General features: G+C 44.0%; 1 protein-coding gene across 4 annotated transcripts in view; it reads right to left on the bottom strand.

Annotated features, from left to right (window-relative positions):
* Positions 1 to 25,071, bottom strand: part of ASZ1 (ankyrin repeat, SAM and basic leucine zipper domain containing 1) — a 2,002,188-nt gene that overhangs the window by 1,690,540 nt on the left and 286,577 nt on the right. For all 4 annotated transcript variants that reach the window (XM_078674339.1, XM_078674340.1, XM_078674338.1 and 1 more), the window contains one exon: positions 13,118 to 13,240. In XM_078674339.1, coding sequence (XP_078530465.1) covers positions 13,118 to 13,240 — 123 coding nt within the window. Of the gene's footprint in view, positions 1 to 13,117; positions 13,241 to 25,071 lie in introns of those variants that run through there.

Below are 25,071 nucleotides of genomic sequence, written 5' to 3'. Positions count from 1 at the left end.
GCCTGGAATTGCACACCTATCCGAGATTACTGGGAATCTATTTTTCTGAAATTATCACTCATGATTGAAGTTACATTACCACCCTCCCCATTGATGGCATTTTTGGGATCGGTCAAAGCCCTTAAGAGAACTGTGCGAAGATTCGCCGCGTTTGCACTCCTACTAGCCAAACGCCAAGTATCCTTACAGTGGGGTAGAGCTTGAACTCCAACAATCAAAGACTGGGACCGGGACCTCATTTTTTGTAATACAGCATGTGCTCCCTGTGCTACATTACTACCTCTTACTTCCCGTCCTCAGGATATTTGGCACCCACTTAAAGATTACCTACAGATACACCCCTTAGATGGTTCAGACGAGAAGTGAGATGAAACATGTATATGCAATATCCCTGCTCTGCTAGGAGTCCACACCTGGTGTGTTCAGGTATGACCCTGCAAAAAGGGCCAAGTTCAAACAGTGGAAAACTGTACACAATCATATTTTTTAATTACACAGGCTCCGTTATTGTTTTATTAAGTAGTTTGTTTTTTATGTTTGACGAATGTTAATGTCAATATTAACACTGGAAAGACAAGATAAGGGTATGCTATAACTATAATACGCAATGCTGATGTCTTTATTCCTGCACTTATTAATTTACAAACAAGGGAACCCGATAAGTAGCTGAGGACCACGGGTTTTAATTATTATTTCAGAAAACAACGGTCCTGAGCAAACAGGGGATTTTTAAGAAAAATGTATATAGACCATGATGGGTACTATATATATCTCCAATGCCCAGCCGGACATGGAATTTTATTTAAACAATGTTTTAAATAGAGTCACAAATGAACGCAAGGACATTTATAACGGGGCACAGTCCTGTACCCAACATTTAAGAGGGAAGTGCGAGAAAAACACAGTAAAAAACAGTGTAGACAAACGAAATAACAGGCAAACACTTTAGAGCCAAAGCGGCTTGCACTCAAATGTATAGTACAGCAAGCACTACCAAATAGTATCCACAATAATTACACACAATGGACATTTATGGTACTATTTAAAATGTCGACGACGTTTCAATCCCAGGCTCCGATATCAGAGGGATCATCATCAGGACTAAAATTAAACAATTGCCTGGTGTCAAACAACAAAGCCTGTGGAAATAAGGAACAGGGAAAAAGAGAATATTGACCCGTCTGAATCAATGCAAGGGTCTGATTTCTACATGTCAACAACATTATTCCACTCATGCATACACTAAGTGACTTAGTGACTCCAGACGAACATCAAAAATGGAAGACGGTTTAGCTCAGTGACTTCAGGTAGGTTGATGTTACAACCTAAAAACGACAGCTTCCTGGGTATAGCTAACATGAGTGTGGGGGAACTGGACAGAAGTGTATGTTAAAAGTATATTTACAGTGGTGCCTTGTGTCACGTGGTGTTTGTTCGTGAGTTATCGAGAAAATACATTCAAGAATTATCCTCGGTGTGTGGTCGAAAGTTGCAGGTGGTGAAAAATAGGCCAAGTGGTAGAGATGATTAGTTAACGTCTTGACTCGATAGAGTGCAATTACTTTCAATGCCTAGGTGATAAAACTGTCGATCGCCAGAGTTCGAGGCACGTGAGGGAGGCATAGAAGATGTGCGGTCTTACCACGATTAGGAGTGTTGATACATCCGTAAGCGTTACGTGTGACGGCCCGAATCTTCGAGCCGCAATTGCTGTTGAAAGAAGAATAGGGTAAGGAATAGAAGGCGCAAGGCAGTGATGTGGTAGAATATGGACTGCAGAGAGCGTTTACTGTTCCGTCGATATTCCGGATCTTGGACGGATTACAGGGGTCCGTGGCTAATTACGGGGATATGCCGGTAGGGGCCGCGGCTTCTCGGTGGGAAGGCGGCAGTTTCAAGGATTTGGCGATAGCGCTAAGTTAGCGGGTCCTCGCTGGGGAGCTGTGGAGATGAAGGGGGGTAAAAAGGGGGAGTCAACTAATGAAAGGTATGGTAGGAGGTGGCTGGAGCATCTGGCCACTGCGGGAGGAGCCACGGGACTGAAGGATACACTTTGAGTTGCCTTACCTCTTAGGAGTCTCGGTTGGAGAATGCAGCAATGTGCATATCGGTTCATGAGCACAATGGCAGGAACAACGGGTTGTGGGACCGAGCTGGTTTTAAACCACGCAAGGGTGGTGGCCATTTTGGATGGGAGTGGTGTTTGAAAGTGGTGTTTGGTGGTGGTGTTTAAAAATGGAAAAGGGAATAAGGTCCTGCTGGCACTCTGAGCGCCGCCATGTTGGGTGAGTGAGGGAAGGAAGGGGCCGTAGAAGATAGAAAGGGTACAGGGGAGAATTTTAAAAGGTTTGTGAGGGTGCCCATCACCCGAAATAGGGCCGAGTGTGCCGATGTGCACAGCTGATTTCAGCGTGTGTTTTCATAACCATGTGTACATTGCCAAAATGATATACAAATGATTTACAAAAGTATTATTTACAATAATAGAGTTGTGTTGAGAAGGCAACTTGTGGACAATTAGGGCTTTCAGAGAGTCTCGAAAAAACCTTACCAGAATTGCATTGATGGTCTGCATGTGACAATTATTACCACAAAGGTTCGGTAAAATACAGATTCCAACCCGAGGGGGTTTATTCCAGAGCTTGCAAGGAGCCCCTTACAAGCCTATTACACATTCATGGTCTATAACAGAGTAGTCCAGTCTTCAGTTCTGTTTAGGCCAGTTCTTATAGTGTCGAAAAAGGATTATTGATTTGAGTTCTTCACGATTGAGTAGTTGGGACATATTGCCTCCCCTTTGTGGTAGTTTCAGTACTTTCAAAACTGTCTAGCGGATGTCATCCTCATCATGGTTGGCCTCAGTGAAATACTCCACCAGAGGTGCGTTCGGTGTCTTACATCTAATCCGACTTCGGTGCTGACCAATCCTTGTCTTTATTTTTTGAGTCGTTTGGCCGATGTATAATTTTAGACAAGGGCAGTTTATTAGGTAAATCACGTTACAGGTGTTACAGTTAGAGAAGACACTGCAGTTAACAGTGATGTTGTTAAAAGTTAAACTTTTTCCTTCAATTGTGAATATACAGACATTGCAACCACCACATTTAGAGTGTCACAGAATAGGGGTCAGACCCCATGCTGAGTCAAGTGTTGTATTGGGAATTGGGGTTGGCAGGGCTGCTCTGACTAAATTGTTTTTTACATTTTTGCTCTTGCGGAAGGCAAATAAAGGCCTCTCAATATTCAGGTTCCCTGCATTTATGATTGGCCAATGTTGTATTATGATCTTGCGTATTTTATTAGACACTGGTGAGAATGTGGTTACGCAAGCTATTCTTTCCAGTTCTTTTTTGGGTTTAGGGGTCAATATGGCGAAGATACATTGATGATATTTTCATCATCTGGAGACATGACACGAACGACTTACATCAATTTCTTCATTGGCTCAATAATAATTGCTCCGGCTTATCATTCACCATAACCATTGACAAATCATCAATTGGTTTCCTTGACTTGACAATTTTCCATTGTGAAGGCGAACTCCTCACACGTCTCTATAGAAAACCCACTGAGCGCAATACGCTTTTGAGCTATACTAGCAACCACCCCAGGGCCCTGAGGGATTCACTTCCTTATTCTCAATTTTTGAGAATTAGACAAAATTGCTCCTGCAAAGAAGACTATTTCAGAGAGGCATTGACCCTCTCTTCAAAACTAAAAGATCGTGGCTGCCCTAAACGCATCCAAACTGGCTTGGTACTGCCCCCGTGATGCCTTATTGACCCCTAAACCCCAAAAAGAACTGGAAAGAATAGCTTGCGTAACCACATTCTCACCAGTGTCTAATAAAATACGCAAGATGATAATACAACATTGGCCAATTATAAATGCAGGGAACCTGAATATTGAGAGGCCTTTATTTGCCTTCCGCAAGAGCAAAAATCTAAAAGACCATTTAGTTAGAGCAGCCCTGCCAACCCCAATTCCCAATACAACACTTGACTCAGCATGGAGTCTGCCCCTATTCTGGGACACTCTAAATGTGGTGGGTGCAATGTCTGTATATTCACAATTGAAGGAAAAAGTTTCACTTTTAACAACCTCACTGTTAACTGCCGTGTCTTCTCGAACTGTAACACCTGTAACGTGATTTACCTAATACACTGCCCTTGTCTAAAATTATACATCGGTCAAAACGACTCAAAAAATAAAGACAAGGATTGGTCAGCACAGAAGTCGGAATAGATGCAAGACACCGAACGCACTTCTGGTGGAGCATTTCACTGAGGCCAACCATGACGAGAATGACATCCCCCGGACAGTTTTGAAAGTACTGAAACTACCACAAAGGGGAGGCAATATGTCCCAACTACTTAATCGTGAAGAACTCAAATCAATAATCCTTTTCGACACTATAAGAACTGGCCTAAACAGAACTGAAGACTGGACTACTCTGTTATAGACCATGAATAATCATAAATGTGTAATAAGCCTGTAAGGGGCTCCTTGCAAGCTCCGGAATAAAGCCCCTCGGGTTGGAATCTGTATTTTCCCGAACCTTTGTGGTAATAATTGTCACATGCAGACCATCAATGCAATTCTGGTAAGGTTTTTTCGAGACTCTCGGAAAGCCCTAATTGTCCACGAGTTGCCTTCTCAACACAACTCTATTATTGTAAATAATAGTTTTGTAAATCATCTGTATATAATTTTCACAATGTATATATGGTTATGAACACACGCTGAAATCAGCTGTGCACACTCGGCCCTATTTCGGGTGATGGGCACCCTCACAAACCTTTTATAATTCTCGCCTGCACCCTTTCCATCTTCTATGGTCCCTTCCTTCCCTCACTCACCCAACATGGCGGCGCTCAGAGTGCCAGCAGGACCTTAGTCCCTTTTCCATTTTCAAACACCACCACCAAACACCACTTTCAAACACCACTCCCATCCAAAATGGCCACCACCCTTGCGTGGTTTAAAACCAGCTCGGTCCCACAACCTGTAATTCCTGCCATTGTGCTCATGAACCGATATGCACATTGCTGCATTCTCCAACAGAGACTCCTAAGAGGTAAGGCAACTCAAACTGTATCCTTCAGTCCCGTGGCTCCTCCCGCAGTGGGCAGATGCTCCAGCCACCTCCTACCATACCTTTCATTAGTTGACTCCCCCTTTTTACCCCCTTCATCTCCACAGCTCCCCAGCGAGGAACCGCTAACTTCGCGCTATCACCAAATCCTTGAACGTGCCGCCTTCCCACCTAGAAGCCGCGGCCCCTACCGGCATATCCCCATAATTAGCCACGGACCCCTGTAACCCGTCCAAGATCCGGAATATCGACGGAAAGGTAAAGGCTCTCCGCCATCCATATTCTACCACACCACTGCCTTGCGCCTTCTATTCCTTATCCTATTCTTCTTTCAACAGCAATTGCGGCTCGAAGATTCGGGCCGTCACACGTAACGCTTACGGATGTATCAACACTCCTAATTAATCGTGGTAAGACCGCATATCTTCTATGCCTCCCTCTCGTGCCTCGAACTCGGGCGATCGAGAGTTTTTCACCTAGGCATTGAAAGTAATTGCACTCTATCGAGTCAAGACGTTAACTAATCATCTCTACCACTCAGCCTATTTTTCGCCGCACGCAACTGTTGGCACACAGAGGATAATTCTTAAATGTATTTTCTTGATAGCTCACCAACAAACACCCAGGAAGCTGTCGTTTTTAGGTTGTAACATCAACCTACCTGAAGTCACTGAGCTTAACCGTCTTCCATTTTTGATGTTCGTCTGGAGTCACTTAGTTTATGCATGAGTGGAATAATGTTGACATGTTGAAATCAGACCCTTACATTGATTATGACGGGTCAATGTTCTCTTTTTCCCTGTACCTTATTTCCACAGGCTTCATTGTTTGACACCAGGCAATTGTTTAATTTCAGTCCTGATGATGATCCCTCCGTTCTAGGAGCCTGGGATCGAAAAGTCGTCGACTTTTTAAAATAGTACCATAAATGTCCATTGTGTGTAATTATTGTGGATACTATTTGGTAGTGCTTTCTGTATTATACATTTGAGTGCAAGCCGCCTTGGCTCTAAAGTTTTTGACTGTTATTTCGTTTGTCTACACTGTTTTTTACTGTGTTTTTCCCGCACTTCTCTCAAATGTTGGGTACAGGACTGTGCCCCGTTATAAATGTCCTTGCGTTCATTTGTGACTCTATTGAAAACATTGTTTAAATAAAGTTGCATGTCCGGCTGGGCATTGAAGATATATATAGTACCCATCATGGTCTATATGATTTTTTCTTAATAATCCCCTGTATGCTCAGGACCGTTGTTTTCTGAAATAATAATTTATTCCTGCACTGTCATATCTTCTTTTGTTATCGCTTTGGAAAAAACAATAAATATTAAAACAATTTAAAAAAAGGCACATTGTTTTGGGTCCGGCCACCCAGAGATCTTTTTGGGAGATTGTTGAGAGCCCACTGAACCCCATATAGGTGGCAGATCCAACTACGCACGGTGCCTAATACTCGAGCTATTAAGGACTGCTTAAAGTCACAGTTCATCAAATCCCCAACAGAATTGCCCTCGCGCCTATATGGAGAAGAATAATGCACTGGTACACCCAGGGATGCCATATTGCCCCAGTACCCTTGTGATGCGAAAGCCGGGCCTTGGTCTGAGTGGAATGTACTGCATGCATGTGTTCATATAAAGACTTGCATGTCTTTAACAGTGCGAGTGTCAGACAAATGCTGTGGCCAAACCCTGAGGAACCTGGAGCAAGAATTAACCTCAACTAGGATACATTTAAACGCTGTATCCGAAATACCAGTGGTCCAAATAAATGCAGCTAAAAAGTTACTTGGAAATTAACAGGTGTCTGCAATGGACGAGCCACGGTGGAAGCTTTAATTGGTTGACAAATGTCACAACAAAGGACATTTTTGGGCCTGCTGATATAAGCCATGCCACCAATAACATTGCTGTAGAAGCAAAATTGGGGCAGCCACATCTGCCTGTGCAGAAGGAACATCTTTGTGGCAGCTATCACGAAAGCTAGTCTGCGGTCTTCATTGGGAACAATCGATCACCAACTCCTGGAATAGTTACAAAAGGAATGTTCTGTTCACTCAAGTGATAGGTATAGCAAGGGGGTGCCATCTTTATTAGCAGTAATGGCTGCTAAAATATCAGAGTCTATTCTCGTTTTATAATGAGTAATCGCGGCAACAGTGGCAGTAAGTAGCTGTAGATTTGGCCACTTCATCAGCCAAAGAATTCCCTGCAACGTGAGCTCACACACGCAGATGACTCAATGTATGAATAACATGAGCCTGCGGCAACCTATCTCTGAGGTCTGCTACTTTAACTTAAAGCATTTTATGCTGCATTGTCCTGGCTTAAGAATCTTTTAATCCATTCCGACGCCAATAATGTAAATTATCATTAAAGTACAGTACACAGTCTTACGACTCACTCACAATAAGTATGGGGAATTAAGGATCAGTATGTTCGGGTACAAGAAGCAAAGATTCTAGTTCAACCAACTGCATAGTGCAGTACCCTAAGGACCGCGTGCAAATTTTTTATGGTTTGATTTTTTTGCCCAAGATCACGCCAGCAACAGTGGCATACCCTGCTTAATACTGCAGTTTAAAGCATTAAGCAGGCTGGGATGAACTATCAGTGTAAACAATCTGTTTATACGGTTCAAGCGGTAAGACCAAAATTGTTGCATCTGGAAAGACTGGTAAAAGACATAGTCCACATCAACAATCAATCAATCAGTCAGTCATTCAATCAGGACACTTGTAGAGCACACTACATACCTGTGAGGGTCTCAAGGCGCTAGGGGGAGGTGTTCCTACTGATCGAAGAGCAAGGTCTTGAGTAGTCTTCTGAAGGCCAGTAGGTCTTGGGTCTGCCGTAGGTTGGTGGGGAGGCTGTTCCAGGTCTTGGCAGCGAGGTGGGAGAAGGATCTGCCTCCGGCTGTCTTTCTTCGGATGCGGGGGACAGCGGCGAGGATTAAGGATTGTGCCCATTGTATTCATCTAGGATGGAGGTCTTCAGTGTTCGGAATGCTAGCCTTTGAGACAGCCTCTAAGGCTGCCACTGTAGTAACATCAATAATTTATGTTTCCCTTTGGCAGGTGGCCACTCCTTAAAAATAGCCACCTTCGAAATATATCACATGGATATTGCAAAATCTGATATATACTTGCAACCATTGAAGATGTCAACAATAAAAAGAATTGTAAAAAAATAAAATAAAAAGAATAGCCACCTTCACTGCAGTCAGTATTTTTTCAGTGGAGGCAAAACGCATTTCTGCATTTGAAAATAAATGTAATTTATATGCCATTGGCACTGTCTCACCTTCATTAAAAGTCATATAGGTGAATCCAATTGCACCGAATTAAACAGATGACTAGGTTTGTGGTATTTACACGTGTATGTAAGTGACATGTGGCAAGCAAGTCAGATTGCAAAGATCTGAGTGTATCTGTGTGTTCTGATTTCAAAAGTGTATTGGAAAAATCAGGACAAATTAATTAATGTAGTGCTTTAATGCATTGGGTATAATCAGGAATGTATGTTCTGTCAAAATTAAGGATTCCTAATAAGGATTGTAGTTTCTTTAATGTATTTGGAGATTGTAATTGTGCATACTTCTCCAAAAAGTGAGGGGCAAGACTCCTACTCTAATGTGTAAGTTCATATACTAAATAAAGGATACTTCAAAATGTGATATCGTAACTTGAAGCCATATGTAGTGAATCCTAAAACTATGCAATCCACCCCAACCAAGTGTGGGTTTAACTCATCGTCTGTCAGGTAGATTTCATCTACATAAGACAATGCGTCCGGGTAAATATCATGTAGAAATGACAATGCGGGCAGCAAATAATGCTGGGCTATTCCTAAAGCCCATAGGGAGCCTTACATATCTTCTTTGAAAGCCAAGCGTCAAGAAGGCTGTCTAATCTCTGCTTTCAGGGGCTAGATTGAAACTGGAAAAACGTTGGAAATATCCACGGTCGTTAACAGACTCTATGGTTAATTAGTGCTGAACTGTATGTATTTTGGATTGCAAATGTGCTTGTATGACTGTTTAAAGGTCTATAGATTCGGTTTCAAAACAGGAAAAAAAGGATTATTCATCTGAGAGATAGAGGGTTTAATTACTCCCTGGTACTAAAACTGCAGGAGTATTTCTTTAAAGGGTGCTTCAGCATTTTGTTTAATAGGATATTGTAGTTGCACTAACGGACTGGACCTAATGGGTACGATGTGATAAGGAGAGTCCTTATCTAGCCAACAGGATTGCAGTATAAAGCCAGGGCTTGTGAAAGAGCCCATTCTGCTGCATATGCTTGTCTAACCTCATCAGTGACAAGGGAATAATATGAAGGAACTATTACATCCTCACCCAGTGGGGATCTTTGGACAAAGAGTGGGGGCCACTCGAATTCCGCTAAAAGGATGTCATAAAACAACGTTAAATTCTCCCATAAGATTACTTTAATGGTGCATTGTATGTCATCCACAATTTGTATATCTTAGTCACATAACCTATCTGGAGGAGTTACGCACCTATCTGGGGGTTCAACTGTAATATATGTATCAGCTGACTTCGCTGCCAGAAACTCCTGGTGATTCCTGATAACTATGGTGACTTCTACCGCATTGTAGAGAAGATTCCCTGCCCAACTCCTGTTAAGGACAGGGTTCTCAGTGTCTGTGGCATATTTTGCAGGGATAGCCACAACTTTCTTCTTCTGAAATTAGGGTTTAAATGGAGGAGATGCCTCCTCCTGCTTTATCTTTACCTCAGACGAGCATTGTGAATCTCGTTTCGGCATCACATACTCTTCTTGTCTGTGCTCAGATCGCTCTACTCCAGTGTACTGCTTTTCAGATGAGCACTGCAAGGAACAAGAAGAACGTGTATCAGAACTCTGATACCTGTCTGGAGCCTTAGTTTTAGTGAGACCATGAAAATCGTAGCATCTCTCGGAGGGCTCCTGGGGTGGAGTACCTATGCAAGAATTACCCTTTTGTGTTTATTTAGATTTATCCCATGGTTTTTTAACAAACTCACGGTTTTGCTTGGCTTCCCGGTCTGTACTAGATTAGCCAAGAGGTGGTTGAGTAGATCTGATTCCCAAATTATTGCATCCTAAGAATATGTACACATCAGCAATAATCATAGGTAGCCCACATTCACGGTCAGCTTGTGTGACCGCTGCGAGCTTAGTATAGCCAGAGATGCCGCTTCCCCCTTATTGTTCGACAGAATCATTGTGAACACCACAGGAAAGTTTCCCATTAGTTTCAGCCCAAATTCCAGGGCAACAGCTGCCCTGTGCTCTTTCTCTATAATCTTTTAACACATCCGACAGGACTGACATGGATGGAGTGCTATGACTGATGGTATATACAGTGGCAAACACTGAACACCATGAGTTGCAGTCACCTAATCCAGGAACCAATCTATGTGGTAAATGCACAGTTAATATTCTGTTTTTGTCTTGTGATCCAGTAAGCCAAACTACAGCTTCAAGTTGGTCTATTTTTGGGCAATCCAAAATTTAATTACCTCACAATTTCAGGACCTATTGTCTGAGCTGGGCTTTCCTAGCAGACCAGGTCAGGTGACACAGTCAACAAAGTGCATGACACATATTGAGTCAAGCGTCTATATAGTGTAACCAATGCAAGATAGAATGCACGTTTGTCCATGATTGCGATTAGCTACATCAGGGTATGGAGTATATCCAGCTAGTGCTTGCCAGATCGTCCTATCATTACTAAGAGGACCCAAGCGTACAGGTGTTGATACATGTAGGAGGGCACCAAGGAACCAAGTATTGTGTTCCCAGTAAGACAGCCGTATTTCCATGAGCACATAAGCTCTGTAATGTGCTGGTAGTGCAGGAGTAGTATTAAATGTTTTTGAATAAGCATTCACAGCTGGAAAAAAAATCGACTCAAGAATAAAATACTTCAAATCGATAAGCATCATCTGCTTCTAGCACAAAGATAAAAGCACCACCTGCATTAGTAAGTCCATGATGAGTTACATGTGCATGGACAGCAGGTCTGCAATTAAAAGGAATGACAACAGCAGGTGCAGCCATTAATAAAACAGAAATGGAAAATAAGTGCAACACAAAAATGGGTTAGCCTTTTTACCTTTCAAGCTTGAAAAACCACACAATTTGGTGCTCCCTAAACACTGTGAAGGATTAATCCCCAACAACATGGGCGTCTCCAGTGGTAAGTGTAAGTGCCATTATGGACACAAGCACTACTCAGGAGACCTGTGCAGTAAGTACCAAACCAAGCGTTGGCAGCGCGATGTTGCAAGGATTATGTGCAACAGAACTATACCTGGGATTACAGAACGTCAGCATGTAGGGAATGAGTCACCATACAACTTATGTACCTATGAACCCCAATCCTGACTAACTCATAGTGCCTTTCCAGAGTGCCATGTAAATTAGCACCCCAGAACACAACACTCTAGTCCCCTCAGGCAACCATGGAAACAGATCATCACCTTTCGTTTTCTCACTCATGCATGTTCATTACAAACAAAACAAAGACACAATAACAGTTTACAATATTTATTGAAACTATTGTGCCCTATTATAAAATAACTGTACTGCGACTATAAAACATACATGGCAGCAAAATGAGTAACATCACAAGTAAACTGTTTACAAGGAGAAGTCCTACCATGTTTAAAGATGTATGTGCATCAGCCTACCCTCAATATGTGGGCATAGTGATATCATAAATCTCTGGGATTAGAACCGAACCCAATAACTTGTGTTATCGTTAGGTAATCTGGTATCTCTTTCGTCAGAAAACAGCCTAACGGGACTGTTCTTAACACACAAGATAACACCGTCCCTTGAGCCTTATTGGGACTTGATATGCAAAACCCTCGACCGTAAGCTGTATCATCAGTTTAGGGTGGGTACCTTGCCGATAAACTCCTTTTCTGCAAAGTGGGTGAATAATTCAAATAATAAATGCCCTTTTTGTCCGGACCAGGTCGAAAATATCGGTCATTTGTTTTTTGCATGCCCAGCGTACAGTTTGCCCAGACAAAAATGGTTGAAACCTATCTGTAAAACCTTAAAGTGTGGGGGGCATTGTGCAGCCCTGTTGAAATTACGCGACTTACGTATTGAAAAATCTGTGATCTGTGTTGCTAAATTTTTGGGGTGGGTGTGGCTGATTCGTGCAAAGAAACTGTTACCCCATTTAACTTAACCTAATTTAATGTCTGTATATTGTATGAAAGTAAAATTTTTATATTTTTGGGGTTCCATAGTAAAATGTTGTAACTGTTGAAAATTGTTTTTATCTCTGCTGTCTTTTATGAATTTTATTCGAAATAAAGACAAAAAAATGAAAAAAATGAAATGTTAGGTAATCTGCATCTCAGGTTGCGCAAGGCTGGCGCATTCGTCCCAGGACCTCTCCTGTGCAAGAATTCCCCTCTCTGTTTTCAAATGGCACGTCTGGGTGCATATGATATGAGGTGTCTTTTTGAAAATAGCAAATGTATATGTATGTTGTGTCTGAATGCCAAGCTGTGTTGCTAGTCGAGCACAGAAGACCGGCAACAGTGTTGTCTGACCTTGTACGCGATGTTCAGACATAGTCCCAGAGAGAAGAACCAATAACCAAAAACGTGCAGTGTTTGCTACAATATTGTAGCTCAAAAACAAATGTGCACAGTGTAATGTGTGCAAAGCAGCCTATAACTGGCAGTTAGACTAAATAAGGCAGAACTAAGAGGCCCTAAAGGGAACTCAAGAACACAAGTACGATTTCTGCCAGTTTACTCTCAGTCCTGAGACTTGTGCAAAGTTATGAAATGTGTGTGTGCCACACAAGGCGGAATTGTGGAGGAGTCCTTGAGATAAGGCAACACATCATCATTGAGCAGCAAGACTGAATGTGTTCTCTCTAGCAACACTTTTCATAGTTTTTAAGAGGGTTTTTGTCATGTGCTAAAGGAGACAATAGTGGATGAACATACAAGAAAATGCTTAAGTTAATATTAGAAACAACTCACCCTTATCAAAGCTTGCATTAGCACCCCTGTCAAGGAGAAGACGGACCATTTCCAGATTTGCAACACTAGCAGCATACATCAAAGGTGTCCATCCAAACTTGAAACGGGATTCTACGTCAACTCCTATCAAAGAAAAAGGAGAGATGGAATTTTTATGGGTAGATGAGTCTATGCAACTATAGCTTCACATCGAACAGTCAAAATTCTGAATGAGTAACATTTCATCTTTTCTAGGACTACTGCTTAAAAAACAGATAATACGACAAACAAAAATAACTTTGATAGGGGCAGGTGGCAGACCGGTAGTTCAGAGGAACAGAAAATTGGTCTTAAAGAACAAGTTACTTGCATTCGGAAACGCTCTTTCTGGTTGAGACTCTCTAGCTGCAGATTTGTCACTTTAAGTATTCCAAAAGACTACAGAGTGGAGAGGGGCCCGAGGGGAATTATTATTATAGACCTATCCGCATCTTGTCCCCCAACTATACATACTGAACACAAGGAAGATGCCACAGGTCTTTTGCACAATCCAGACACACTAGGGAATCTATAAAGTATCCCACAGGAAGAGCTGGAGTGACAGGATAGACAAAGGGATACAAAAGGTGAGAAGAGTACCCATCAGCCCACTCAATAGTGGAAGCTCGTCATTTGGGATTTCAAGTTTTGAAAAGTTGGTGTCCACCAGGCACTTCCTCAAGTAGACATTGAGGCTAGCCTAGGACCCAATGGTTGAACCCTCAAACAAAATAAATGACAGCGTATGAGGCTGATAGGGCTTAGTTGCAGTGCTTAAAGAAAGTATATAAGAATATGTGAGAAAAAAGGAAAATGATCCATGTGATTTAAAAATGCCTATCTTGACGTCAACAAGGAAACTTTATTGAGTGTGCCCATCAAGATGGTATAGTTAAAAACAGAGTGATAGTAGCAAGAAAGATGGTTTGCTAGTTACCATAGATGTTCTCTGGTCAACATGTTTCAGCCTTAAGAGGCTTTCGTCAGGACCTATGAATCACTACTGCAACACTTACTTCATATATTGTGAAACAGAAATTGAAATATTTCCATGGGTGGTGTATCCCCTCCTGTCAAAGAAAAAAAGGAAAAGAAGAAAACAAGGGAAAAAAAGGGGGGAACAGAGACATACAACAGTGAATTATGTTCATTCTAGTAACAGTTGTGTGTATGTACATTTCTACAATATGCTCTGGTTACCAACTTACCCAACTTTGTGGGATCAGGAACCTCACCTCACCTGGCGACAGCTCAGGCTAAAGGAGGCCACGCACTAAAAGAAATTCATTCAAAGTGGTGTTGTAGTTTATTTAAGTTCATCTTTCAAATAGCTATCTTCCAGATCATATAAAGATGGGTGACTCAGGCAGCCATTGGTGAGAGATATGTAATGATTCAAAACAATCCAGAAAAGAAGCTACACCTAGAAGTCATTTCATCCGCTCAGGTGACAAACAAAAACACCTTAACAAAGGTATATATATCTATGTCATTGGTTATGTTACCTAAAGGGTTATGTTTACAAATAACTCACAGACATAGAGCTAATGAATGACACCCAATGTTCTAGATGCATTCTGGACAAAAGCATACTAGCATAGTGTGCCTTAAAATGTATTTAGGGAGGTCTTTTTAATTAGTCCATCTTAACCCAGGGACAAAGCGTGATAGAGCGCTCTCATATGTGAGAATGCTCCGTGCCTCCTTAACAAATCCCCCAGGGAAAGGTAAACAACAAGTTTAACCAACATGGACAAAATGGAGAAAAGAAAGGACTGCGTCCAACCCGTCCCTCCATGGACACCTGCCTCTCCGTCGTTACCTCTGGCTTACGCTGAGCCGAGGGGGAGGTAGTGTGCCAGTGTGGGTTGCAAGTTTAAGAAAGGACAAGGTGGACCAGAGAGAGACATATTTTGTCTGCTCTCTGATAGGATGAAACTAGCGCGCTCATATCAGCCAATCATGTGCTCCTAAACCGCAAGCCACGCTTGCAGATTTCAAGTCGTGCTCCGTTTCCTGTTACAAAAGAGAAAGAGAAAAAAAAAAAAAAAACGCATCCAACATGCGGACCGCTGTGGGACCCGGGCAAAGAAAGTATCTGTTTGGTCCCTAGTGATAACAGGAAGTACTTGAAAATGTAAGCAGAAGTTAAGTTGCACTCTGTTTACTATCGGAAAAAGCTGCATGCCACACACGGACCGCTGAGAGACCCGAACAAAGAGCGGACCTGATTGGTCCATGGCAATAACAGGAAACACTCGAGAAATCATACACATGTCAACTAGCGCTCCGTTTCCTGTCGGACCACTAAGGGACCCGAACAAAGAGCGGACCTCATTGGTCCATGGCAAAAACAGGAAATACTCGAGAACTCATGCATATGTCAAATAGCGCTCCGTTTCCTGTCGAAAAGAGCAACACACAGCAAGCGGACCCCAGAGGGTCCAGAGTAAAAAAACAAACAAACCTGTTTGGTCCATGGTGATAACAGGAAATACTCATAAACGCCAATAGAGATATAGTAGCAGGCGTATATTTCGCGCAACTAAACTTTCTTGAATACTGTTGAAGACCAAACCACTCGTATTGGTATATAATGGGCGTATAAAGCAATGTAACAATACGGATGATGGTAATTCATATAGTGTCTTATGCAGATATTCACAGTGACTCACAATATCCTTGTCTCATTCATAAGGACATTGTATGTGTAGGATATGGTGCGCAGTGTATATTCAGTTGGTGCCAACTAGCTGCCTTTAGATATCATATAAATGGTCCTATGGTCCTGTCAGATGATATATTGTATTTGGTACAAATACACACAATATCATAGTCCAATTCATAAGGACGGTAAATGTACTCAGTATAGTGCCCAGTGTGTATTCAACATATGACAACCAAAAAATATTAATGTCTGCCTTTAGATATGCTATAAGTGGGACGGTACATTGGTCCTACCGGTGACCACGATATCCATCAATCAGTCGGTTAGTCTGACCTAGAGACCCATCACATTCCCAAGGTGACAACCGTCTGTCGAAGGCAAAATCTAGAGCAGTGTTCTCTAGACCTTGAAGACACGATGGGCACCGGAATGGTATTGAGTAGGCCGAAAACTAATCCCCATGCCTCATTATTAGACACAGGAAAGGCCGCTGTGCTGTGTTAGGGTAACACCAATCCATGGACAGACCTTAAAATTCGAGCAATTTCAGACACACAGTCGATGTTTTCACAGCTAGTTGGCACCAACTGAATATACACTGCGCACCATATCCTACACATACAATGTCCTTATGAATGAGACAAGGATATTGTGAGTCACTGTGAATATCTGCATAAGACACTATATGAATTACCATCATCCGTATTGTTACATTGCTTTATACGCCCATTATATACCAATACGAGTGGTTTGGTCTTCAACAGTATTCAAGAAAGTTTAGTTGCGCGAAATATACGCCTGCTACTATATCTCTATTGGCGTTTATGAGTATTTCCTGTTATCACCATGGACCAAACAGGTTTGTTTGTTTTTTTACTCGGGACCCTCTGGGGTCCGCTTGCTGTGTGTTGCTCTTTTCGACAGGAAACGGAGCGCTATTTGACATATGCATGAGTTCTCGAGTATTTCCTGTTTTTGCCATGGACCAATGAGGTCCGCTCTTTGTTCGGGTCCCTTAGTGGTCCGACAGGAAACGGAGCGCTAGTTGACATGTGTATGATTTCTCGAGTGTTTCCTGTTATTGCCATGGACCAATCAGGTCCGCTCTTTGTTCGGGTCTCTCAGCGGTCCGTGTGTGGCATGCAGCTTTTTCCGATAGTAAACAGAGTGCAACTTAACTTCTGCTTACATTTTCAAGTACTTCCTGTTATCACTAGGGACCAAACAGATACTTTCTTTGCCCGGGTCCCACAGCGGTCCGCATGTTGGATGCGTTTTTTTTTTTTTTTTTTCTCTTTCTCTTTTGTAACAGGAAACGGAGCACGACTTGAAATCTGCAAGCATGGCTTGCGGTTTAGGAGCACATGATTGGCTGATATGAGCGCGCTAGTTTCATCCTATCAGAGAGCAGACAAAATATGTCTCTCTCTGGTCCACCTTGTCCTTTCTTAAACTTGCAACCCACACTGGCACACTACCTCCCCCTCGGCTCAGCGTAAGCCAGAGGTAACGACGGAGAGGTAGGTGTCCAGGGAGGGACGGGTTGGACGCAGTCCTTTCTTTTCTCCATTTTGTCCATGTTGGTTAAACTTGCTGTTTACCTTTCCCTGGGGGATTTGTTAAGGAGGCACGGAGCATTCTCACATATGAGAGCGCTCTATCACGCTTTGTCCCTGGGTTAAGATGGACTAATTAAAAAGACCTCCCTAAATAAATTTTAAGGCACACTATGCTAGTATGCTTTTGTCCAGAATGCATCTAGAACATTGGGTGTCATTCATTAGCTCTATGTCTGTGAGTTATTTGTAAACATAACCCTTTAGGTAATATAACCAATGACATAGATATATATACCTTTGTTAAGGTGTTTTTGTTTGTCACCTGAGCGGATGAAATGACTTCTAGGTGTAGCTTCTTTTCTGGATTGTTTTGAATCATTACATATCTCTCACCAATGGCTGCCTGAGTCACCCATCTTTATATGATCTGGAAGATAGCTATTTGAAAGATGAACTTAAATAAACTACAACACCACTTTGAATGAATTTCTTTTAGTGCGTGGCCTCCTTTAGCCTGAGCTGTCGCCAGGTGAGGTGAGGTTCCTGATCCCACAAAGTTGGGTAAGTTGGTAACCAGAGCATATTGTAGAAATGTACATACACACAACTGTTACTAGAATGAACATAATTCACTGTTGTATGTCTCTGTTCCCCCCTTTTTTTCCCTTGTTTTCTTGTTTTCCTTTTTTTCTTTCACAGGAGGGGATACACCACCCATGGAAATATTTCAATTTCTGTTTCACAATATATGAAGTAAGTGTTGCAGTAGTGATTCATAGGTCCTGACGAAAGCCTCTTAAGGCTGAAACATGTTGACCAGAGAACATCTATGGTAACTAGCAAACCATCTTTCTTGCTACTATCACTCTGTTTTTAACTATACCATCTTGATGGGCACACTCAATAAAGTTTCCTTGTTGACGTCAAGATAGGCATTTTTAAATCACATGGATCATTTTCCTTTTTTCGCACATATTCTTATATACTTTCTTTAAGCACTGCAACTAAGCCCTATCAGCCTCATACAGTGTCATTTATTTTGGTTGAGGGTTCAACCATTGGGTCCTAGGCTAGCCTCAATGTCTACTTGAGGAAGTGCCTGGTGGACACCAACTTTTCAAAACTTGAAATCCCAAATGACGAGCTTCCACTATTGAGTGGGCGGATGGGTACTTTTCTCACCTTTTGTATCCCTTTGTCTATCCTGTCACTCCAGCTCCTCCTGTGGGATACTTTAAGTATTCCCCAGACATCAGACTGGATCCTTAAACTTTTGAGCAGCACCCCTGCATACCAGTAGGTGGAGCTGTGCTGCTACACACCAATGTCATTCTGCTCCTGAAATGACGTGTGGAGCCTATATCGGTGCCATTCCAGAGTGCTGAGGTCAGTTGCTTTCAAGAGTGTCTGCACCACCAAAAATAGAGCCCAAAAAGCAAATTGGTATGACCAGTTTGGAACGGCTTCACAACCTTAGGCAAGAATAATGCCCAAGTCTACAAGATTAACTTGCTGGGCAAGATGACAGAGACCCTGTAAACTCTGCACCAATGCTATGGTGATGAGGAACACTGCCTTGAGAGTGAGAAGTCGCAAGGAGCAGCTGTGAAACAGCGCGAGTGCACATTAGAAACGCAAGAACCAAATTAAGGTTCCACTGGGGCCTGAAAGGGTGAGGGAGGAAACACATGTTCTAAACTTTTCAAAAAGAGCATAACAGCTGGGGACTTTAAGAAGGAGGGCTGATCCGGCAACCGCAAAAACCCCAAAAGGTACCCTTGAACTGTGCCCCCAGCAAAGCTTTGCCGGGGTAGGGACAAAACAAATAACACAACATCAGATAACTTCGCCTGGAAATGTCCATCTGCCAAATATCGCACCACGCCACAAATCTGTCCCAACAAAAAGCATATACAGTTTTTGTCAAGGGATGTCTGGCTGTCAAGATGACATCAACTAACTTTGGAGAAGGTCGAAGGTGTCAGCTATCACCACTCAATCTCCAAGCATGAAGGTGGAGATTACGAAAGGCCTAAACAATGCCCCAGCAGATAATCCCAGAGGAGTAGCCTGATCGAATGACAAATGTTCAAGCCCTGGAGCTCTAGATACCACACTATTCATTCCCAATACGAGGCCACTAGGATGCCTTGGTCCCGGTCTGTCCAGATTTTCTTGAAAACTCTGGGCAATAGTGTTGTTGTCTGAATGGCATACAGGAATTCCGAATGCCGCACTACAAGGAACAAGTCTCCGAGCATGAGACACCTTGGAAATTCTAACATGCAAAAGTGCTTACATTGCGAAAACAGATCGTGTCAAGGTTCTTCTCATTCACAAAAGAGACCTTGCACCACCTCTGGACACAACTGCCACTTGTGATCCGCTTAGGTGGCCTGGAATTCACCTGTCCTGCCAGGGACATTCCTTGGTTGTCCAGTCATTTCCAGAGGCAAGGGCGTCCGGCAGAGGGTCCGTGACCCCAGTCTCCCCTGATTGTTTCAAGACCACATGGTGGTGTCCAACTCCAGACCCAGCTCTCCTTCTGCATCGCTCTTCTGCCTGTATTTTCCTTACTTTTCTCCCATTTTTTGAGTGATTTCTCCTTGCTTTTCCCTCATTTTCACTGCTTTCTCCTGCTTCTTCCCCTGTTTTCCGAGTTCCTTTGCCTCGCTTTTCCCTTGCTGTCATTGCTTTCTCCCAGCTTTCCTATAAAGACTAGGCTGTTTGAGAGAGCCTCCGGGATCTACAGGCGCATAAATACCCGGTTGGGTGATTAGCTGCACTTTACAAATCCATATTGATTGACTGTACTTAAGCCCCTGTACCAGTATCCCATTGATGGATGGATAGAAGTCAACATCAAGTAGATGGTCCCCTTGATGATGGGCCCATTGAGACTTCAGATGCTACTGCAGAGACTGCATAGGTCACCTGGTGTGCTTGACCAGCAGAATGCATGAGACCATCAGTCCCAACAGCCTCAGAGTCTACCTCACTGAAACCCAGGGTGCTGGTGTTGGATTGACTGGCAGTATGGGGTACCTCTGCTGAAGTTATGAAAGTAACGGTAGGGCTGAGGCAGCTGGTGAGATGGGGAATATAAGCTCGGGGGGGAGGGGGGGGAGTGCCATTACCCTACTCTCTATGAACAGCTCAAGAGCACAGTATGCCTTGTCCCCATACAGCGGAGTCCTGTTGAACAGCAGATTCATGATGGATGACTGAAAAAATAGTGGACCACAACCAAGTGTGATGGCGAATGAAGACACTGGTGCCAATGCCCCGCCCAATGGAACTGGTGGTGTCCAAGCCACAACAAATTGTGAACTTGGATGTGTCACAACCATGAGTATGGTCTAGGTGAGGGACCAGTTGGAGGTCACCTGGGAGGATTTGACCCACTAAGTCCCAAAGGGTGTGAGGCTACAACCCCAGCAGGCATCTGGCATTCATTGACCTAATTATCGATCTGGTAGATGAAAAAAACCTCTTCCCGAACATCTCCACCCTTTTCAACTCTCTATCAGAGAGGAAGCTTGCCGGAATGAGTAGGAATTAGTCTTGTTTGCGGATGCCTGCCTCACTTAGCTTTCAGGTGAGGAGTGTTTAGAGAGAAAGACAATCGCAGAGGGCAGGATGGTGGTGTTGTGCAATTTGGCAGCTGACTGAGGGGGAGATGGGGGGGGGGAGCGAGGTTTGGTCTCTGTTCCTAACAAAGTATCCACAAGGACCTTGTTAAATGCTAAGAGGGCCTCAGTAGATGTCTGCCTCGGCTGAAGAACCTCTGTAAGAACACTGGTCTTGACCTCCAAGGTGGGGACCTGGAAATCAAAGACTTCGGCCACCCTATGCATAACCATGGTATAGGAAGCACTCTCCTCAGTGGAGGGGCCAAGGGGCGAGAAGAGACCAGACTCAGGCCATTAGCCTCCTGCAAGTCATCATACCAATTCTCTTAGTTATAAGGTTGGCCAATCTATTCACCCACATCGTAAACGTTATCCACATCTGTCCCAAATAGGGAATTCAGGGTATCCTGTTGTTGTGGAGGCAGATCAAGAAGGAGGAACGGAGCCTCGAGGGCAGCCGGGCTAAACTTCGATTGAGGTCGAACAGGCATGACTCGACGTCAGAGAGGAAATTTGGGGCCGTGTCTACAAGTGTCGATGGAGTCTGCATCTAAGACCAACCCCTGGAATGACTTATGGATCTCATACGGGACAGAACCAGACTTTCGACTTGTTTTGGGGTTGTCCCAGAGTCTTCCTCTTTGTGAGGATCTGTCACAGACATATGTTTGCAACCGTACTTGCAGGGTTTAAAACCTGTTATTTTGTTAGGTGACATGTCCCTTGCACACTGCGAAACAAATTCTTTGAGCGAGGTAGGGGTCTCAAAGACTGGAGAGGTAGATCCGGATCAGTGTTTGGTGTCATGGAAAGAAAAGAACTGATGTCACTGAGCAGGAGTGGAGCCTATATAGGCTCGCTCAGCACATAATTTACGGAACAGATTGAATCAGTATGGAGCTGCATAACTCCACCTACCGGCATGTAGAGGTACTGCTCAAATGTTTCCATATCTAATCTGACACTAGGGAAATATTCAAAAGGTAAGGAATCTGCAGCTTGAAATTTCTATCAAAATTGAAATAATAAAAAATAAAAAGTAAAAACAAAGAAAAAAAGATACCACCCTCTCTGAATGGCTAACAGCCTAGCTGCTGGTAGTAGAAAAGTGTCCTACACTATATAAAGTCCACACTAATTAACACACGTTCATGCAATGCAGTGCAAGCAATGTTAGTCACCCAATGTGACACAGTAATCTTTGGCTAGGGTTCTGAGTGTATTTCTTCTGAATGACAGGTCTCAGGAAGTCTTCCTTCCTAAGCATGGGGAGAGGAGTTGGCCTAACGGCTAGGGCGCTCGACCTCGGAATCTTGGTTCTGGGCAAATCACTTAATCTCCCCGTGCCTAAAATGAATGTGTGTCCGTCCTCATGTAACGTAACTGGTGCTGATCCTGGGACAGAGAGGTGCCTCCGCAAATGAAATACGGCGTTTGGTGAGAGAAGGGCAGAGCATTGCACCATAAACACACAGGCCTGCCGGAAGGCGAAGCCGCAAGGAGGGAGTGACGAAGGTGGACTCGGGACCGTGGTTGTGGTGAGTTAGCCAGGTGTTAAGCAGCGGCGGTGCATTCTCCCCCCCCACCCACCAGTTTCCTCGCAGCATGGGCATACATCCTGCCCTACGACTCCGCTGACTCAGCCGGACCTGGCCTGCCATCTGCGGCTGACCTCCTGAATGTTACCTTGTGAGGCACCTCTAATAGCAGAATGCTGTACGTAGGGCGGAATAACATCGGACAATAAGATTCCTTACATGCCCATCGGTCTGGAGGGGAGCGAGAACCTTCGCCCTGGGCTCTCTCAGCACCCTGCTCTCCCCGTACCTGCAGCAACCTGGTAGTCGCACCGAGGTCCTGCAGTCCGCAATGGAGCCAGGCACTTGCTTCTTGCATCAGTTACCTGGGTGCCCACGACCGCACATTCCTAGAGGCCTGGGTGCGGACACCGCTCTGGTTACTGGAGCCCTACACCCCAGCACTGCTCCCCTCACTGCTCCGTCGCTGTATTTTGGCCTGGCCCAGCGCTCCCATAGTGCTCACTGGAGGTCTGCAATTCCGCCATTCCGCCTGCACTGATGCTCCGCGGCATGGGCCGCAAAGATCCCATACAGAAAACCCTCCCCTTTGAAAAGCTTGCAGATCGGGCCCCAGTGGAGGGTTCCAGCATGGCGGAGAGCACACAAGGTACGGACCATACGGATAACCCTCCCACTGTGTCCACATTAATGCTGCAGGAAATGAGAGCTGGCTTCAAGGCACAAGACTGTCGATTTGACGCAGTTGACAAAAATCTTGCAAGCCTGAGGCCAAACTCCAAGTTCATGACAGACGACTTGATGTGGCTGAGGCGCGCATTTCAGATATTGAAGATGATACTGCGCAGTCCATAAAAAGGTTGGAGCGCATCAAGCGCATCCTTAAAGACGTGGCAATCAAAAATGAAGACCTTGAAGCGCGAAGCAGGCAATATAACAGCCGCATACTGGGGGTGCCGGAGACTGCCAGCACTGGCCGCATGGACCTTTTTGTCGAGACTCTGCTATCTGATCTATTTGGAAGGGAGTGCTTCACCTTCGGCTTTGTAATAGAGTGCAAAAATCCATGGGGCCACGACCCAATCCTGGTCTACCACCTAGGCCCATCATTGCACGTACTATGAATTTTCGAGACGGACTCGGCTCTGCGCCTCGGTAGGGAGTGTGGGGACATTATGTGGCAGGGCTCTAAACTATCCTTTTACCCGGACTTCACTGCAATGGTGCAAGATGCCCGTTATAAGTATAATGGGGTCAAAGCCACCCTCAGGAACCTGGGCTTAAAATATGGAATGCTATACCCTGCCAGATTGAGAGTGGATGTGGGTGGCCAGACTCGTATTTTTGATACTCCTACTGAGGTGCAGGAATTTTGCGAGACACACAAACAAATTAACATTCGGACTGCTGTGGGGGTGGCCCTCCCCCCCACATAGTGGCTCAGACGCAAATGTTGATCTCTTTACAGGTTCTGGCACTGGTTGACATGGTTGCATGGCTCCCAATTCTTTATTGTACGACTTTTCCGGAATAGTGTAATTCATCCTACTGCGATGTTTATAGCTGGTTGGCTGATGTGGCGTTGCCACCCCCCATGATGTATCCCTTGGGTTTGTTGTTGATCTCACGGGGGTATCGTTCTAGGGGTTCATCATTGGAGTATAAAGTCAATTGGTACTTCATGTTCTGCTTTTTGTTTTGGATCTGCCTCGCTTTGGTTATGGTAAGGCTGGGTGAAGGGAGCGATCACGGTCAATACATTTATGGTTGTTTTCAGAAATGTTCACTGTTACAGTTTTTCCCTTATTGTCGCTGCTCATATATGACATGCTTGTCACGTTCTCCTGATGGCTCAGCTGGGTAATACCGAGGGCCCCTCTGCTTTGTCCTTGATGTCCTGGAATGTAAGGGGTCTTAATGACAACAGCAAGAAAAGGCAGGTGATTCATTATCTACATAGGCACAATGTGGACATTGCTTATTTACAGGAAACGCACTTGCCCAAATCAGACGCAGCCCGATTTGCTGCTAGCTGGGGATGGCACAGGTATTTTGCCAACTACAGCAATGACGCCAGGGGCACGGCCATACTTATTCATAAGCGGATCCCTTTCAGCCTCTGCTCTGTTATAAGAGATAGTGAGTGTAGATACATCATTGTCACGGGGTCCCTTATGGGCCACAGCACTGCAGTCTGTGTATATGCCTCGAACACAGACTCCCTCGACTTTTTTCACTCATTACATGCCCAGCTAGTGAGGTTAGAGCTTTGTTTACTCTTGATAGGGGGGGGATTTTAATTTGCTCATGAACCCCAGATTGGGTAGCACCGCCACATCTCCTGACAGTAAACCACGGGCGCGCCACGCCCGCTTAGAACTCTGTGAGAAACTATTGCTCCTAGATATATGGCACATGCACAATCACACCCGTACAGACTACACAATATTCTGGCAACACACAACACCTGTAGTAGAATTGACTTGGCTGGCATCACCTAGCATTTCTGCCTGGTTCCGGTCACTTGAGATACTTCCGT

The sequence above is a fragment of the Lissotriton helveticus genome, chromosome 1_1 (assembly GCF_964261635.1).
Source record: "Lissotriton helveticus chromosome 1_1, aLisHel1.1, whole genome shotgun sequence".
NCBI lineage: Eukaryota > Metazoa > Chordata > Amphibia > Caudata > Salamandridae > Lissotriton > Lissotriton helveticus.
The sequence above is the reverse complement of the archived record's forward strand: the minus strand, read 5'-3'. Positions and strand labels throughout refer to the sequence as shown.